Here is a 19,566-nt window from a genome sequence, read left to right as displayed (position 1 = left end):
CGGTAAAAACCTCCAACTCTAATATAACAACAAATTCAGACAATCATTTTGATCACATTTCTTTTCTGGAACTGCATACAAATGAGTGCATATTTAAACATAACATTTCAGAAATAATGCACTATAATAAATCAACTGCGGAAAGTTTATTAGTTACACTTTTTTAGCCTATTTACCTGTAGTGTCTTGCTTTAAAGTCAACATGAAATCGACATTGCAACATTTAGTGTTTATTATAATGATATGTGCATAAATAATGATGTGCATGGATAAATAATTTATAATAAAATGGCAGCATCTTATAACAAATAAAAATGGTCAGTTTTCATGGTGACATACTTTTTAGAATTATAATAATGTTTATAGAAATAGTTTTGACAAGAAATTCAACATAAATGAATACATAAATGGTGGTGGTTGAGGAGAGATCCCCTGATATGATTGTAAAGCGCTTTGGGTGTACAGTAGTACATATGAAAGCGCTATATAAATGCCCGATTCTATTCTATTCTATTCTATAAATGTATTGAAGTGGGTCCAGGCTTTTGGCTGATACTGTATAATGCGCTCTTGTTTATTATTCATGAGTAAATCAAAGACTCTCCACATTTTGAACACCAATGTAAAATATTAAAATAAAAACAAAAATGAATGATTGAAAGTTGAAAGGCAGTTTTCCTGAATGAAAGTATCATGTAAGAGCTTTTATAACGTATAGAAACTCAAGTGACTTATTTATGTGTGTGGTAAAATACACTCGCACTGAAACCTGTGTGTCTGTGTGGTGGAGTAGATCTGTGTATAGTAAGCTCAGTTTGCACACATGTTAGTTGTGTGTGTGTGTGTGTGAGAGGCAGACAGACGGAAACTACCTAGTACCTTTGCAGTGTGTAATGGCTTGAAGTTCGCAGAGAGAGCGACCGGCTGCTGAAGGGTGTGTCTTTCTGTAATAACAGGTTTAAGTTCATTACTGGGCTGTTGCGTTCAACATACACACACACACACACACACACACACACACACACTTTTGAGACGGATATCTCAAACTGTTCTGTTTAAGTCTGTGTCTCTCAGACACACACACACACTTTCATTCCCCTCTCAGTTCTCTTTTCGTCTGTATAGGAATGTATTGCTTGGTTTTTATGGTTGATGATGATGAAACTTCCTCCCAAGCTTTCTGACAATCACTGTTCAGCGCTTCACTAAACACAAGCTGATCTTTATTCTGTCTGAGAAACACTGAAACACCATAACCCTGTCAAGGTCGAGCACTTTAAAGTTAGTTCAGGTTATTTGAAAATATTCATAGTTTTATTGATCTTTTGTCAAAAATTTTTTTTTTTATTTTTTTTATGTTTCTATTTAGGTTTAATTTACTTTTATTTCAGTTTGAGTTTTTATTCATTTTCCAGTTCATAATTTTAGGGCTTCAACTTATTTCAGTTTATTAATGCCGAGGCAAAATTTCTAGTTTTTCAACAAATATTTTTGTAACTTTATTTCAATAAACAGAAATGCTTTTAATAGTTTTAGTTAACGACAATAACGCTGTTATAGCTAAAATAACCCGGGGAAAAAACTTTAAAGGGTTAGCCTAGTTCACCCAAAAATAACAATTCTGTCAGTAATAAAGTCGAGTTGAATAAAGTCATTATTTTAGTTGTTTTTGCGCACAAAAAGTATTCTCGTCGCTTGATAAACTTAAGGTTGGACTATTTTAACGATGTCTTTACTAACTTTTCTGGGATGGCAGATATCGATTACCCAGCAGCCTGTGGAGGAGTGAGAGCGCTCTCAGATTTCATCGAACAACATGAGGGAGAGTGATTACTGACAGAATTTTCATTTTTGGGTGAACTAACCCTTTAATGCCAAGACTTGACCTTTGACCTGTTTCCGAGTGACGTACACCAAGATGTAGCACGTTTTAGGTGAAATATTTCACGTTTAATTCAATGTGTTTCTTGCCTTTCCATTGCCCAAAAGCTTCTTTACAGTAGAAGTATATTTTTTAAATGACTAAGAAAAAACTGGTTCACCGAAACACAAACATGGTTCTTCTGTGGAATCCCACTTTTGAAACATTTATTTTTAAGAAATGCATGATACGATTGCGACACGTCGTCTCTTAACTTTTGTTTTAGTGTCCTGGATACCTTAGTAGTGTTAGATTGTGGCGATTAGTGACTTGTGTAGTCTTTTTGAAGTGTTTCCTGAGCTGACGGAAAACACACCGTGGCGGTTTCACAGTTTTACACACGATTAGGAGGATGTTTGTCCTTGTGTGGGTTGAATCTGAAGTTTTTGTGATGATAACAGTCAGTTACAGGAAACCTTCTGCTCGGGCAGATGATTGACAAGCGCGGCATCCAATCAGCACGCGTTTGAGCTGATGCGCAGGCTGTGATTGGTTGAGGTGTGGTCTCTCCATCTCAGTGGGAAATGTTTTTCTGGGGTTTGTGCTGCGTCGAGTTACTCTGGTGAGAGTGTGTTAGATGGATGGATGATCTCTCTGGTGTGATTTTGTGTTAAATTTATTGAAACGTATTTATTTATGGCATGTTGCTTTAGTTGTGTGTGACTTAGGCAGTTTTGAGGCTCAGTGAATCTCACAAAACTGTCAGGAAATAGAAAATGAATCATATTTTACAGTTTTCATGACATTTACTGTAATGTAAAAAAGTTAATTCTCATTTCTGTAATGTGAAGATTAAGATATCAGTATTTTATTTCAAGTGAAGATGTGTATCTTGTTTTTTAATGCATGTTTTTAATGTTTTTTTATATACAGTATGTCAGTTTTATTGTACTGTCTTTAATTTATGCAGATTTAAATAAAGTAAAAATAAATCATTGCATTACAGTAGAATAATCAATAATAAAAAAAAAAACATCCAGATGCATAATCTGCCTTAAAATGTGTTTATTTGTTATGAAAATGTCACAAATCCTGATGGTTGTAAAAACAGTGTTCATTGCCTTCATGCAAATCATAATTTCGTATCTTTTCTTGTGATTTTTCGGCATGAAAGGTGATCTGGAGGATATGATTTGATTTGACTGTGTATCGGTGATTAAAAACCCGAATAATATTCACTCCTTGTATTTTTCCTCTGCCACAGTAGATCGGATTCTTCAGACCGAAGGTTCGCATCTCCATGCCTCCATGAGTGACCTCTGACACGCGAAAGCCCCGCCCCTTCAGATCCCAGCCAGTCACGTGCGCCGCTGTCTTCCATGGCCCAATCGCTGCCCGCCACGATGGCTTGCTTCGACAACATGACTATAGGGTTCTTCTACAATCAGAGCATGAAGAACATCAGCAAAACGTGGCAGCCGAAAGACATTGTAGTGGTTTCCCTGGGATTTTTCGTTTGTTTTTTTGTGATTTTCGCCAACATCCTGGTCATGATGGCCATCTTCATGAACCGCAGGTTTCATTACCCCATATACTACCTGCTGGGAAACCTGGCGGCCGCGGATCTCTTCGCCGGCGTCTCCTACTTGTACCTGATGTTCCACACCGGCCCCTGGACCATCAAGCTTTCCATATATCAATGGTTTGTCCGACAGGTAAGGCTGTGGTTTGGGCGTGTCTGGGATTGGTGTTTAATGAGTAACATTGGTGCTGAATGTAGAAACCATAACTCGTTTAGCAATAGAAACCACACAGAGATTAAGCTGTTTGTCAGACCGAACAAGCTGAGTTGGAGGAAGCGTTTATAATTGTTGAATATTCCTGAGTTGAGTACATCTGGAATCTGTTGCTGTGCTTCCTGCATCCTGTGAGGAATTCTGGGAGAAGACATGCTATCTTAGTTTTTATCAAAGTCATTTCCATTTTTCCATAAAAAAATTATATTAAATCAAAGATACTAGAAAAGGCGGTATCCTCACAACTATGTTCCTATTTCCAGTCAGGATTTAGACCGTACCATAGTACCGAGACAGCTCTCATTAGAGTCACAAATGATTTGCTTTTATCATCCGATCGTGGTTGTGTCTCTCTATTAGTGTTACTCGATCTTAGTGCTGCATTTGATACCATCGACCACAACATTCTTTTAAATAGACTCGAAAACTATGTTGGCATTAGTGGAATTGCACTAGCATGGTTTAAATCATACTTATCTGACCGTTATCAGTTTGTAGCAGTAAATGAAGGGATGTCTCATCGATCACAAGTTCAGTATGGCGTACCACAAGGCTCAGTACTAGGACCGTTGCTGTTCACTCTGTACATGCTACACACACACACACACACACACACACACACTCTCTGTACATTCTACCCTTGGGAGATATCATTAGGAAGCATGGCATTAGTTGTCACTGTTATGCTGATGATACTCAGCTCTATATTTCTTCACGCCCTGACGAAACTTACCAATTCACAAAATTAACGGAATACATAGCTGATATAAAAAATTGGATAACTAGTAATTTCCTACTACTTAACTCTGAAAAAACAGAGATTCTAATGATTGGACCAAAAACCTCTGCACGTAATAATCTAGAATACTGTCTAACACTTGATGGCTGCTCTGTTAAGTCTTCGTCGTCGGTTAGGAACCTGGGTGTGTGTGTGCTCTCTGATACCAATCTTTCATTTGAAAGTTACGTGTCTAGTATCTGTAAAACCGCATTTTTCCATCTTAAAAATATATGGGGGGTTTTGTTATACTAATCAATATAGTTATAGATATCATTATAGTAATTGTTATATTTTATTACATGGCTTGGTTGAATTCTGATGTAGAATGCGGTGTGTTATTTCTTGATATCAGTCCGCTGCTAAGGATAACACACCGTTGCCATGAAAAACAGAGCGTTGCTATGGACGCAGGATTCTAACCGTAGAGACGGACGGGGTATTTTCTTTAGCGGAAGCAATACAATCGTTAATCGTTAAATCAATATTTGATGTCAAATTATTGATTTATTTGGTGGGTAGCCATGTAATAAGCGGGATAATGTAGGGCGAGGCAGTTGTTATAGCGAATACAACCCCTTCAGACTGATTCAAGCTCCGCTTCGCTTCGGGGTCCCGATCAGCCTGTCGGGGTTGTATTCGCTATAACAACCGCCTCGCTCTACATTATCCCTTACATAATAAGTGTGTAGTGTATAGTACATCATTATTGAGTTCTTCTTAAGACCTTTCTGAGGTTCTCCAGTAGTTTAGTGGTGGAATATTGAGGTATTTGTCGCGACTCTCGCGTCTCATGTTTGTGTTTTTCTTTGCGTGACTCAGGGTTTGATCGACACCAGTCTGACGGCATCGGTGATTAATCTGATGGCCATCGCACTGGAGCGACACCAGACCATCTTCACCATGCAACTGCACAGTAAAATGACCAACCACAGAGTCGTGATGCTCATCATCGGCATCTGGGTCATCGCCATAGTGATGGGACTGATTCCCACTATGGGATGGAACTGCATGTGCAACATTAGCGTGTGCTCCACCATGGCTCCGCTCTACAGCCGCAGTTACCTGGTGTTCTGGGCCTTGTTGAACCTGCTGATCTTTATGGTTATGGTGGCCGTCTACACGCGCATCTTCATCTACGTGCGCCGCAAGAACCATCGCATGAGCCAGCACACCTCGCAGGTCAAATACAAGGAGACGGTGGTCAACCTCATGAAGACCGTCGTCCTGATATTGGGTAAGACGGATACTCGTTTACGACATGTCCAAATGTGATGCAACTCGTTCTCTAGCGTCCTCAGTCAAATTCATTGTCATTGTTTATCTTTAGAATTGCAGTTATATATTTATGTTTATCGTTATAATTGTAGTTATTTTATAGATCTGTTATGGTTATAGTTATTGTTATATTTATCATTATAATTGTAGTTATATAGTTCTGGTTATAACTGTAGTTATATATTTTATGTTTATCGTTATAATTGTAGCTATTTTATAGATCTGTTATTGTTATATTTATCATTATAATTGTAGTTATATAGTTCTGGTTCAGGTTATAATTGTAGTTATATAGTTCTGGTTATAATTGTAGTTAGATAGTTCTGGGTATAATTGTAGTTAGATAGTTCTGGTTATAATTGTAGTTATACTTTTGGTTATGGTTATAATTGTAGTTATATAGTTCTGATTCTGGTTATAATTGTAGTTATACTTTTGGTTATGGTTATAATTGTAGTTATATAGTTCTGGTTATAATTGTAGTTATATAGTTCTGGTTATAATTGTAGTTATACTTTTGGTTATGGTTATAATTGTAGTTATATAGTTCTGGTTATAATTGTAGTTATATAGTTCTGATTCTGGTTATAATTGTAGTTATACTTTTGGTTATGGTTATAATTGTAGTTATACAGCCTCATGAAGACCGTCGTCTTGATATTGGGTAAGACGGATACGCGTTTCTGACTTACGGCATGTCCAAATGTGATGCAACCCATTTTCTAACGTCCTCAAAGTGAAAATCGGCCAATCAGAGCATTTGATTTTTATGCATGTCGTAATTAAATACCATTATTACGAGTTTCTTACTTATCAGTTAAAATGTTCTAAAGGCCTGTTTCCACCAAGAATGATAACTATAACTATTAGGTTGTAATAATTGTTCCAATTATAAAGAAATGGCGATAAATATAACTATATAACAATAACTATAACGTTTTAATCATCATTCTAACTCCAAGAGAATAGCAGTCCACAGCACAACTATAACGATAATGATACAGAGGAACAATATTGTTGGAATCACTTTCAGAAAGATTTTTTTTCCAGGTGATGATCGATAAAAACATTGACAGCCAATTAGAATCCATCCTGCTTGTAAGAGCTCCAGACTGAAACCTGAACGTTATTATCACCCGTTGGTGTGGATCGTTATAGTCATTGCTATGTTTACTGCTACTGTTATCAATATCATTGTAATAGTTATTATGTCTATCGTCTCTCTCTCCCATAACATCCTCATGCGCACAACACACACACACACACACACATTCACCTGCCAGTGACGGAACAGAGCAGCGGAGTGCAAGAACCAGTTTTGTTGTAGTTATATGTTTTCATTATAGCAGAGGGAATGAATGAGTTAGCATAGCGGTTAGTTTTCATACCGCCGACCTGACTGCATGATAACAAGTCCATTTCTGAGTACATGATCTGGTTGGCACGTTATTCTGTCTGCTTTCTGGACAAGTCGTGTTTTCCAGAGAGAACAGAGATCTCTGAACTGGATACCAGTGATTTTTGAGCATACCTTAACAATGTTGCCCAAGCTCTTCTTGTCTTTCACAGATAGTCCATTAAACCAACACAAGAAAGAAAATGTTAATAGGCTCTCAATGAAGGCTTGATAAAATGTGCGTAGAATTCTTTTACAGACCCCAAAAGAGTTCAGCTTCCTCAATAGGTTTATTCTTTGGCTTGTTCGCTTAATCAGTGTTCCCACTGAATTTCAGTAGCGAGTCAAACACTGTGCCTAAGTACTTATATGTTTGGACTATTTGAACATTTTCATTATGTATTACACTCGGGTTGGGTTCAGATTCCATAAGGGCACTGTTATGATCAGATTGGTTACCCTGGAGAAGGGACAAACAGGGCTGATTCGTCTGAAAACTTCACCAAGTAGCTGTTCTCCCGAGATGACCTGCAGTTGTCAGTGTGTGATATATAAAGAGCAGGGGGGAGAGCATGCAGTCCTGGGGAGAGCCTGTGTTTGATACAAAGACAGGACATGTTTCAATTCACATAGACCTGCTGCCTTCTGTTTGTTCAAAAATGTAAAACCAGTAATAAGATCTGCTCGGGTAACTTAAAATATGGGGCTAATCGTTCAATTAGAATGTGAGGCTGCATTTTGTTAAAGTCTGAACTAAAGTAAGTCAGCAAATAAATTTCTTGCATGTGAAGCAGGTTTCTCAAGATGGTTATACACCCTGTCAAGGAGGAAGAGCTTTGCATCCTCTACACCCTTGCCCGCTTGATATGCAAGTTGTAGTGGATCTAATTTATCTACAGTTAAGGGGATGATTGTGTCCTTCAAGATCTTTTCAAAGCAATTCATTGCCTGGGAAGTTAGTGCAGTTGGTCTGAGTTCATTGAGGTCTTCAGGAGATTTTGTTTTGGGGATGGGTATTACTGTTGGTGTTTTCCATAAGTCAGGTATATCCCCACTGTCCGCACATTTTGAAAGATAACTGTGAAAGCCTCACTAAGCTGCTCAGCACCATAGCGCAGTGTATGCCCACAGATGGCGTCAGGACCAGCAGTTATCGTTATATTTATCGTTATAATTATTGTTATGGTTATCATTATATTTTTTGTTACTGTATTTATATAGTTATGTAACCATTCTTGTTAAGGTTATCATTATAGTTATTATATATATATATATATATATATAATTATAATTGTAGTTATGTAGTTATATTTATCGTTATAGCTATTATATTTTTCGTTATAATTGTAATGGTATATTTTTATAAGTTATAGCTATTTATATTTTTCTTTACAATTGTGGTTATATAGTTATGGTTATTATAATTTTAGCTATTTTATAGATCTGGTTATTTTATAGTTATAGTTATCGTTATATTTATCTTAATTGTAGTTATATATTTATGGTTATAGTTATAATTGTAGTTTTTATAGATCTGTTATCGTTATATATATCATTATAATTGTAGTTATATAGTTCTGGTTATAATTGTAGTTATATAGTTCTGGTTATAATTGTAGTTATACTTTTGGTTATGGTTATAATTGTAGTTATATAGTTCTGGTTATAATTGTAGTTATATAGTTCTGGTTATAATTGTAGTTATATAGTTCTGGTTAAGGTTATAATTGTAGTTATATAGTTCTGGTTAAGGTTATAATTGTAGTTATATAGTTCTGGTTATAATTGTAGTTATATTGTTCTGGTTCAGGTTATAATTGTAGTTATATAGTTCTGGTTATAATTGTAGTTATATAGTTCTGGTTATAATTGTAGTTATATTGTTCTGGTTCAGGTTATAATTGTAGTTATATAGTTCTGGTTATAATTGTAGTTACCGTATTTTCCGCACTATAAGGCGCACCGGATTATAAGGCGCACCTTCAATGAATGGCCTATTTTAGAACTGTTTTCATATATAGGGCGCACCGGATTATAAGGCGCATAGAATAGAAGATACTGCAGTCAAACGTTTGACTGGGTTTGCGTTATGCAGTGGTCACCAACCTTTTCAAGCCTAAGATCACATCCAAAGTCCAAATGTAAACAATACCTTGTTTATACTAGAAGCGTCCGCATGAGCGCGAAGGTAATAAAAAAATAATATCCGTCTGTTCGGGCAGATTCGGCTTAACAGCGCGCGCGCCTCTGAATCCGAAGATGCATGACTTTTGAGCCGAATCTGCCCGAGCAGACGGATATTAGTAGTACATCTCATCACACCGGCACCCAGTTTGCGCGTCTAAATCAGTTATATGGTCTGGTGTTCAGTCTAAAACAAAACCGTTGCGTCAAGTATAAATGCCTCGTCTGTTTGGGGAGTTGCGCGCGCAGTCAGCGGAGGCTCGCGCTCTGGTGTCAGGCGAAAGTATAAACAAGGTTTGAGTCAGCGGTTGTTTAACAGACGTTAACATAAGGCGCCAGATCCATATATAAGGCGCTCCGGATTATAAGGCGCACTGTCGTTTTTTGAAAAAATTAAAGGCTTTTAAGTGCGCCTTATAGTGCGGAAAATACGGTATATAGTTCTGGTTATAATTGTAGTTATATAGTTCTGGTTATAATTGTAGTTATATAGTTCTGGTTCAGGTTATAATTGTAGTTATATAGTTCTGGTTCAGGTTATAATTGTAGTTATATAGTTCTGGTTATAATTGTAGTTATATAGTTCTGGTTATAATTGTAGTTATATTGTTCTGGTTCAGGTTATAATTGTAGTTATATAGTTCTGGTTATAATTGTAGTTATATAGTTCTGGTTATAATTGTAGTTATATAGTTCTGGTTATAATTGTAGTTATATTGTTCTGGTTCAGGTTATAATTGTAGTTATATAGTTCTGGTTATAATTGTAGTTATATAGTTCTGGTTATAATTGTAGTTATATAGTTCTGGTTATAATTGTAGTTATATAGTTCTGGTTATAATTGTAGTTAAATAGTTCTGGTTATAATTGTAGATATATTGTTCTGGTTCAGGTTATAATTGTAGTTATATAGTTCTGGTTATAATTGTAGTTATATAGTTCTGGTTATAATTGTAGTTATATAGTTCTGGTTATAATTGTAGTTATATTGTTCTGGTTCAGGTTATAATTGTAGTTATATAGTTCTGGTTATAATTGTAGTTATATAGTTCTGGTTATAATTGTAGTTATATAGTTCTGGTTATAATTGTAGTTATATAGTTCTGGTTATAATTGTAGTTATATTGTTCTGGTTCAGGTTATAATTGTAGTTATATAGTTCTGGTTATAATTGTAGTTATATAGTTCTGGTTATAATTGTAGTTATATAGTTCTGGTTATAATTGTAGTTATATTGTTCTGGTTCAGGTTATAATTGTAGTTATATAGTTCTGGTTATAATTGTAGTTATATAGTTCTGGTTATAATTGTAGTTATATAGTTCTGGTTATAATTGTAGTTATATAGTTCTGGTTCAGGTTATAATTGTAGTTATATAGTTCTGGTTATAATTGTAGTTATATAGTTCTGGTTCAGGTTATAATTGTAGTTATATAGTTCTGGTTATAATTGTAGTTATATAGTTCTGGTTATAATTGTAGTTATATAGTTCTGGTTGTAGTCATCGCTCTGGCTGTGAACAGGTTTTAAGTCTTGAAGGCCTCAGGTTAGAAACCTTGAAAACACTGCTGCTTCACATTAATTCATAATCAGATAACATGGCTTGTTTTGTATGCCCGGCAGCACCTGTGAAGACTCATTATCAGTGGTTTCATCGTGTTTTAGTTCGACCTTAGTTAGAAGAGCGAACGGACCCGCAGCGAATCGCACCAGTGGTCTGATTGTGTTCAGTAAACTCCTCTTCTGGAGAATAACACAAAGAGGCACAGTCGACATTCATAAACACACTGAGGATCTGGGGGAGGAAGGCCTGTCCGGGCTCGTCTAACCGGATCTGCGTGTTTTCATTATCTCAGCCTCGTTTCTCTCCACACTTCACCCTCCCCGAGCGAGAACGAGCGGCGAGTACGTGCATGTTCTGAGTATGACCGCATGTCACAACCGCTCGCGCTCGCATACAGGGAATTTTGACACACACATTCTCCCACACTTCCTGGAAACTCAAGCTATGTGCAGTCTTGGAAGGATCCCATAAGCACACACACACACACACACACACACACACACACACACACACACACACACACACACACACACACACACACACACACACACACACACACACACTCTTAAGGTGCTTCCTGAACATACATCTGAGAACACTCGACGAAAGGAAGTGTTGCATTAGCGTGTAAATGCTGAGCAGTGCTGACTTCAGTCTACAACAACAACAGCATTATTCACAAAGCACATTTAAACATAAATTGACAAGGAACAGTAAAGGCCTGATCACCTTTAGCGTTATAGCAACAATGTGGAAGTGATAGAAGTTATGTTTTAGTTTCACTTCACCAACCCTCCTCCGACCATCTATTTCTAGGTTTATTTCTACAGCGCTTTATTAAACACAGATAGATTCAAAGCAGCTTCACAGTGATAAACATGAAAATAACAGAACCAATGACTTCATCAAATCTGCTGTAAAGCAGCTCTAAAAAGACATTTACTTACATTTCTGTTATCTAGAAATGGAAACAAGTGTCACCAAACTGAATTGCAGAAATGAGACCCAGGACCACAAAACCGGTCTTTTTTTTTTTTTTATTGAGATTTGTACATAATCAGAAAGCTGAATAAATAAGCTTTCAGTTGATGTATGGTTTGTTAGGATATGACAGTATTTGGCCGAGATTTGGAACTATTTGGAAATCTGAAAAAAAAAAATCAAAATATTGAGAAAATTGCCTTTAAAGTTGTCCATTAATGTTCACGATTGTGGTGGATTTACGGTAGGAAATTTACAAAATATCTTCATGGAACATGATCTTTACTTAATATCCTAATGATTTTTGGCATAAAAGAAAAATGGATAATTTTGACCCACACAATGTATTGTTGGCTATTGCCACAAATATACCCGTGCGACTCGTGACTGGGTTAGTGGTCCAGGGTCATAAATGCACAATTTATTATTGCATGCATTACTGAAAATAATTTAGTTCAGTTAAAGAATAGACACTTCAGTTAGCCAAAATGAGAGTTGCGGTACAGAACAGCAGCAGGAGACAGATTTTATCTTTCGTGTGGTGAGAGTGAGGCGATCTGACTGACAAGACGATGGCGGAAGAGTTGGTTTCAAAGCCAAGTGTAAAAGTGCCTGTTTAAGCGAGTCTGTCACTGTTTCGTTGGTAAGAATAATAATGAACCCACCATTCAAGCAATTGCCACCCGAGCGAGCATTTTCAGTTCATTCCTATGGAAACTTTCGAAATTAGCGATTTAAAAGTGAGGTCAGCTTTATTTTTCTAGCGCTCTTTACAACACAGAGTGTTTCAAAGCAGCTTTACAGAGATAACAGGAAAATAATGCAACAAAGTTTGTTTCCAGAAGAAAATAATGTCACAGTCCAGCTTAAGTAAGTTCAGTGATGGTACATTTTTGTTGTAAAAAAGTTTAGTTCATATATATATATATATATATATATATATATATATATATATATATCAGCTCAGTTCAGTTCTCATATAATGGTGTCAGTGCAGCAGATCAATATTATTATTGAACATTAAAATAAATGTCCCCAACTCAGCAAGCCAAAAGCTAATGACGACAAAGGCGAAAAGCAGGGAAAACTCTGTCACATCCCTACACTGCATGTTTCTGAGCGTGTGTGTAACGCTCTCGTGCTCTTCCCGGCAGGTTGTTTCGTGGTGTGTTGGACGCCGGGCCTGGTTCTGCTTCTGCTGGACGGTCTCTGCAAATCCTGCGACGTCCTGACGTACGAGAAGTTCTTCCTGGTGATGGCCGAGTGCAACTCCTTCATGAACCCCATCATCTACTCCTACCGCGACAAGGACATGCGCGACACCTTCAAACGCATCCTCTGCTACCCGTGCCGGTCGTCCCAGCAGACGGGCGAGCACTCGGGCGTACACTTCAACACCCTCGAGCAAGAGGTACTCTCCGAGAGCGACGGGACCCACAACAACAGCGTCAAACCGCCGCTCAAGCGCCCGCTTTAGCCCCAGAACTCGCGTCCCACTCGCACGCTTCATCTGCAAGACTCAGTTACACACTTCGTGATGCTAGAAACATGGCGAAAATTATGTTCTTCTGTTGTAGTTTTGTCTTATTTTCCAGTACAAACATCGAATCATTTTTAAATCAAGATACATTTACTAGAGAAGCAAAATTACTGGTTACTTCTACTTTTTAAGTAAAAAAGTTAGAATTGCAAGATAAAAAGTTGCAATTTCAAGAAAAAAAGTCAGAACTGTGAGATATAAACAATTGCGGAAATTAAGTGAAAACTCTGAGAAAAAAAAAGTGAGAATTGCAAGATAAAAAAATCACTATTGCGAGAAAAAAGTGAGAATTGCAAGATTGCAAAAAAGTTGCAATTTCAAGAAAAAAGTCAGAACTGTGAGATATAAACAATTGCGGAAAAAAGTGAAAATTGCGAGAAAAGTGAGAATTGCAAGATAAGTCAAAATTGCAAGAAAAAAGTGAGAATTGCAAGATAAAAAAGCGCTATTGTGAGAAAAAAGTGAGAATTGCAAGATAAAAAAGCGCTATTGCGAGAAAAAAGTGAGAATTGCAAGATAAAAAGTCGCAATTGCAAGAGGAAAGTGAGAATTGCAAGATAAAAAGTCGCAATTGCAAGAGGAAAGTCAGATTTGCAAGATAAAAAGTCACAATTGCAAGAGGAAAGTGAGATTTGCAAGATAAAAAAATCGCTATTGCAAGAAAAAAGTGAGAATTGCAAGATAAAAAAAGCGCTATTGCGAGAAAAAAGTGAGAATTGCAAGATGAAGTTGCAATTACATTTTCTATTTTTTTTATTCCAAGCTTCCATAAATATCTGCCAATAGGGTCTGAAAAATCACCTTAAAGACAAAACAAGTTTATTTTTCTGACCCCCCCACTTAATTTTATTAAACTTTTTTTTTTTAAAAAGACTGTCATTTTGCTTCTCCAGTAAATATATCTTGATTTAAGAACGTTTAGATGTTAGTATAATAAAACACTATAAAATTGTCAAGTTCAATATCCAGGAATGCAATCATTTTGTTGCAGTGAAATGTAGTAGTGTTGCTGTTAGTCGTGTTTCTGTGTGCTTTCCTCGTATAGGGCATGTTAGCTTTGCCTCCTTCACTAACCCTGTACTGCGCATCGAGAGGTGTGAGTGCTGAGAGTCATCGTGTAACTAATCCCGCTAGTGGCGTTTAAACCTGAAGATAGTGTGTGTGTGTGTGTGTGTGTGTGAGTGCTGAGTTATCGTGTAACCGCTCCACGCCTAACCAACTAAACCTCGCATGCAGGAACACGGCGGCCGCGCATCTGTGTCCGTCCCGCTAGTGCCGTTTAAACCTGAAGAGTGTGTGTGTGTGTGAGTGAGTGAGTGTGCATCTAATGGCTGTTCTCTTGTGTGTTGTGTGCAGCGGAGACGGCGTGTTCTGCAGGAGTCATGGGTCGTATGTAGATTTGCTTTCTTTTAAATCCTCTCGATTAGACTAATCACTCGACCTCTAATCACTCGACCTCTAATCATCTGAACTGCTGATTCGCTCTGAGATTCTCCGTCACTAACACACACTCACACACACTCACTAACTGCTCCAGTGGTCACGTGATCTGAGCCTCACATGCGTCGCTCCTTCTGCACGCAGTTACTGAGCAGCTTGGGGTTTTCATCACTGTTTTTATCTCCTCAGTTCCAGTAAACCATCCTGTGTGTGTGTGTGTGTGTGTGTGTGTGTGTGTTCATTTAACATCTTTGTAAAGATGTGTTTCTGGCTAACAGATGTGCAGCGCTCACTGCTGCTGGCGTGTGTGTGTGTGTTAATCATGTAAATATTTGCATGTGTCACTGTGTCGCGTGCATAAAACATTGCACGCGAACACACACACACACACACACACACAAACAGGTGGTTTTAATCGTGTTACTTCAGCACTAGCACATGCTGTACTAACCAGTCATTGTGTGTTTCCCTGCATTAACTGCCAAACAACTCTCCAGATGTCCCTGGTTTGTAAGATGGGTGTTTGTCTCTGATGTTCTGCACTGAAGTCCCTCATCTGAGTGAACCTCATGAAGCGCTTCTCGTGCTTTACACACAGAGAATGCCCAACATCTCAAGGGTCCTAAACACGGGCTTCACGGTGTAGAATATCAGTTACTATTTACAGTGAGGTTTCTTTTGTTCATGTGCATAAACTAATGTTAATAACTTTGATCTTAAAAATGTTTTAGTAAATGTCGAGATTAACTCAAACTCATTGTTTGTTAGTTCATGTTAACGCAAACCTCGCGTTCCTGACATATGTTCATGAGTTTCAGCCGTGCGTCTCTGATTCAATCGTGTGTTTTTAATCGACCAGTGAGACGCACACGCGGATATCTTGTTCTTGCGCTCTGATTGGCTGTTTGTGATTGTGATGTTTAGATGATTACCCAGACACACGCTGATGATAGTGTCTCGGCTCACTCGTCTACTGATGTTGAACGTGAATGAGTGATTAATAAAGGTGCTTCCAGAGCTTCTGTCTGTGATCTTCATGTCTCAGGCCTCGTCCACACTGAGACGGCGTTGTTATTAATGAAAACCAAGCTTTTTGGAAAACGATGACTCAAGTTTAGTCATGTGACGCATGTTGAACCCATAGATATTCATGTTTATAGCGGTACTGTGCCTGTTATGTTCACTTCACACTGTTACTAAAATGTGACTTTGCACACTCTTCACATCACAGTCCTGCAAACATGACACAATTCACACACATGTGCTGAACATGAGCGGTTTGAGCGTTTTAGACCAGACATATAATTGTGATCTGGGAATGAGGAGATATTTAGAGCCATTAAATGATCCTGTCAGAAGAATTGCGCGATAACTTTATTATGTATTGCTCCGTCTGTATCGTCTCGGTGAGCTTTAGAGCTTTAAAGGGGAATTTAGCGGTTTCCAAAAGTTTCTCATCCGCACTGAAACGGCAGAAAATAATTAAATTAGCCCATGATTTACTCTTCCTCAACTCATCCTATAGGTGTGTATGACATTCTTCTTTCAGACGAACACAATCAGAGTTATATTAAAGGAGTCATAACCTAGTATTACCTTGGATACCCACGCTCTATTATAGTCTTTCAGGCACTTCTAAAAAAGAAAAGTGGAAAAAAAATCAACACAGAGCCCCTCAGACCCTTATTTCTGAAGGCATTATTGTCTCGCGAGATCTGATGCGATATTTTGGCTGTCGTGGACGGTCATTTTAATAATGCAAATGAGGGGCGTGTTGATTGGTGGAAGGAAGGAGGGGGGTTGACACCGCAGGTAACTTCAGCATATCATTCCAAAATGACATCATGGCGCAAGTTGTGAATGAACCCGACCCGGCCGCGACCTACGGGATTCAACCGTATATGTATGAGCCAGACTCTGAACCTGAGCTGGAAAGGGAAGATGTAGAGTCGATGGAAGGACGTCTACATCAAGATGTCTCTGAATGGTAAAGACAATCATTTTGACTGAGACATACATTATACCTTTTATTTAATGTAGATTACATTAACGGAGATGTAGTCTACTTTTTTTATCAGCTTAGTGGTTATTGAGATCAACGTTTGCTATCATGTGGTGCTTTTGCCTTGTTTCACGTTGTGGTTTTTAGACATTTAATATTTTTCTTCTACAGACATGTAACGTGATGTTTTTCTTTATGTTTATTATTACTTGACTGTTTGTTTTATCTATCCTTATCTATTCTATAAAAAGATCAATACAATTATATGTTGTCATAGTTATATAATATACAATTCTTCGCCTGATATTGCCCCAAATTTGTGAACGATTCCGGCGTAAAATGATCAGCACAGACACCTAACGTGATGAATTTAATCCACTGGTCCCTGACAGCTTGGTCCGTTCTTGGGAGAGAAAACACATTTACATGTTGATTCTGGCAGTCAACAACAGAGCAACTCACGTGTGCACTACGTTTCTGCATCTTTCGTGACTGAATATGAGGGGGAGAGGGGCATGGATGGATGGATAGATGCACTTTTATGATGGATAGATGTACTTTTATGATGATAGATGCACTTTTATGATGGATAGATGCACTTTTATGATGGATAGATGCACTTTTATGATGGATAGATGCGCTTTTATGATGGACAGATGCACTTTTATGATGGATAGATGCGCTTTTATGATGGACAGATGCACTTTTATGATGGATAGACGCACTTTTATGATGGACAGATGCACTTTTATGATGGATAGATGCACTTTTATGATGGACAGATGCACTTTTATGATGGATAGATGCGCTTTTATGATGGATAGACGCACTTTTATGATGGATAGATGCACTTTTATGATGGACAGATGCACTTTTATGATGGACAGATGCACTTTTATGATGGATAGACGCACTTTTATGATGGACAGATGCACTTTTATGATGGACAGATGTACTTTTATGATGATAGATGCACTTTTATGATGGATAGATGCACTTTTATGATGGATAGATGCACTTTTATGATGGATAGACGCACTTTTATGATGGATAGATGCACTTTTATGATGGACAGATGCACTTTTATGATGGACAGATGCTCTTTTTTGATGGACAGATGCACTTTTATGATGGATAGACGCACTTTTATGATGGACAGATGCACTTTTATGATGGATAGACGCACTTTTATGATGGACAGATGCACTTTTATGATGGATAGATGCGCTTTTATGATGGATAGACGCACTTTTATGATGGATAGATGCACTTTTATGATGGACAGATGCACTTTTATGATGGACAGATGCACTTTTATGATGGATAGACGCACTTTTATGATGGACAGATGCACTTTTATGATGGACAGATGTACTTTTATGATGATAGATGCACTTTTATGATGGATAGATGCACTTTTATGATGGATAGATGCACTTTTATGATGGATAGATGCGCTTTTATGATGGACAGATGCACTTTTATGATGGATAGATGCGCTTTTATGATGGACAGATGCACTTTTATGATGGATAGATGCGCTTTTATGATGGATAGACGCACTTTTATGATGGATAGATGCACTTTTATGATGGATAGACGCACTTTTATGATGGACAGATGCACTTTTATGATGGATAGATGCGCTTTTATGATGGATAGATGCACTTTTATGATGGATAGATGCACTTTTATGATGGACAGATGCACTTTTATGATGGACAGATGCACTTTTATGATGGATAGATGCACTTTTATGATGGACAGATGCACTTTTATGATGGATAGACGCACTTTTATGATTGACAGATGCACTTTTATGATGGATAGATGCACTTTTATGATGGACAGATGCACTTTTATGATGGACAGATGCGCTTTTATGATGGATAGATGCACTTTTATGATGGATAGATGCACTTTTATGATGGATAGATGCACTTTTATGATGGATAGATGCACTTTTATGATGGATAGATGCACTTTTATGATGGATAGATGCACTTTTATGATGGACAGATGCACTTTTATGATGGATAGATACACTTTTATGATGGATAGATGCACTTTTATGATGGATAGATGCACTTTTATGGACTTCAAAACAGAAACAGCCATTCACAACTCTTGATTGTGTTCGTCTGAAAGAAGAATGTCATACACACCTAGGATGACTTGAGGGAGAGTAAATCATGGGCTAATCTTCATTTTTATGTGAACTATCCCTTTAATGTAGACGTGGCATTAGCGTTTAGACCGGCAGATGGTCTGCGTTTGGGCTGAGAAGGATGGGAGGATTGATCGACTCTCATAAACATGTTCTGCTGTCTTTCCTTCACGTCTGCTTGGGTGTGAGGTCATCTTGGTGGAAAGACTGGTTATCGGTGATTTGCAGCCAGTGTTTGTCGGCTCTCTGTGTCTCAGGCTCGCAGGGCTCGTGATGGAGGTGGAGAACAGGTGAACGAAGGACAGGTGAACGGAGGACAGGTGAACGAAGGACAGGTGTTGCTGAAGGACGCCGACAAGATGCTGGAAGAATCTGAGAGCTGAGCCACGATAGGCTGAACAAGCTGTCAATCAATCACTCAGTGTTTCTCTGAGCATCAATGAAGAGACTGTGTGTGTGTGTGTTTGAGCACAAACTGTAAATTAATTGAGTGTAAATATTGTTTTTATTTAATTAAAGTCTTACTGGTGAAGTTTATGCATGCTTTTGTGTTTGATGAAACACACATTAATTGTGCAC

General features: G+C 37.8%; 2 protein-coding genes across 5 annotated transcripts in view; both read left to right on the top strand.

The window, feature by feature from the left end:
- Positions 1-19,524, top strand: part of lpar2b (lysophosphatidic acid receptor 2b) — a 21,067-nt gene extending 1,543 nt beyond the window's left edge. The window contains exons 2-6 of one of the 4 annotated variants that reach the window (XM_084402612.1): positions 3,126-3,576; positions 5,258-5,672; positions 12,993-13,249; positions 14,735-14,767; positions 19,245-19,524. In XM_084402612.1, the coding sequence (XP_084258738.1) occupies positions 3,241-3,576; positions 5,258-5,672; positions 12,993-13,249; positions 14,735-14,767; positions 19,245-19,370 (1,167 nt within the window). In that variant the 5' untranslated portion in view covers positions 3,126-3,240 and the 3' untranslated portion in view covers positions 19,371-19,524. The remainder of the gene's footprint in view (positions 1-3,125; positions 3,577-5,257; positions 5,673-12,992; positions 13,250-14,734; positions 14,768-19,244) is intronic. The other 3 variants (XM_084402611.1, XM_084402614.1, XM_084402613.1) reach the window with 3 other exon arrangements.
- Positions 1-19,566, top strand: part of LOC311286453 (apoptosis-associated speck-like protein containing a CARD) — a 467,220-nt gene that overhangs the window by 200,680 nt on the left and 246,974 nt on the right. The gene's annotated exons all lie outside the window — the stretch shown is intronic.

Source organism: Rutilus rutilus, assembly GCF_951802725.1.
Source record: "Rutilus rutilus genome assembly, chromosome: 2".
Taxonomy (NCBI): Eukaryota; Metazoa; Chordata; class Actinopteri; order Cypriniformes; family Leuciscidae; genus Rutilus; species Rutilus rutilus.
This window is presented reverse-complemented; position numbering and strand designations above follow the sequence as displayed.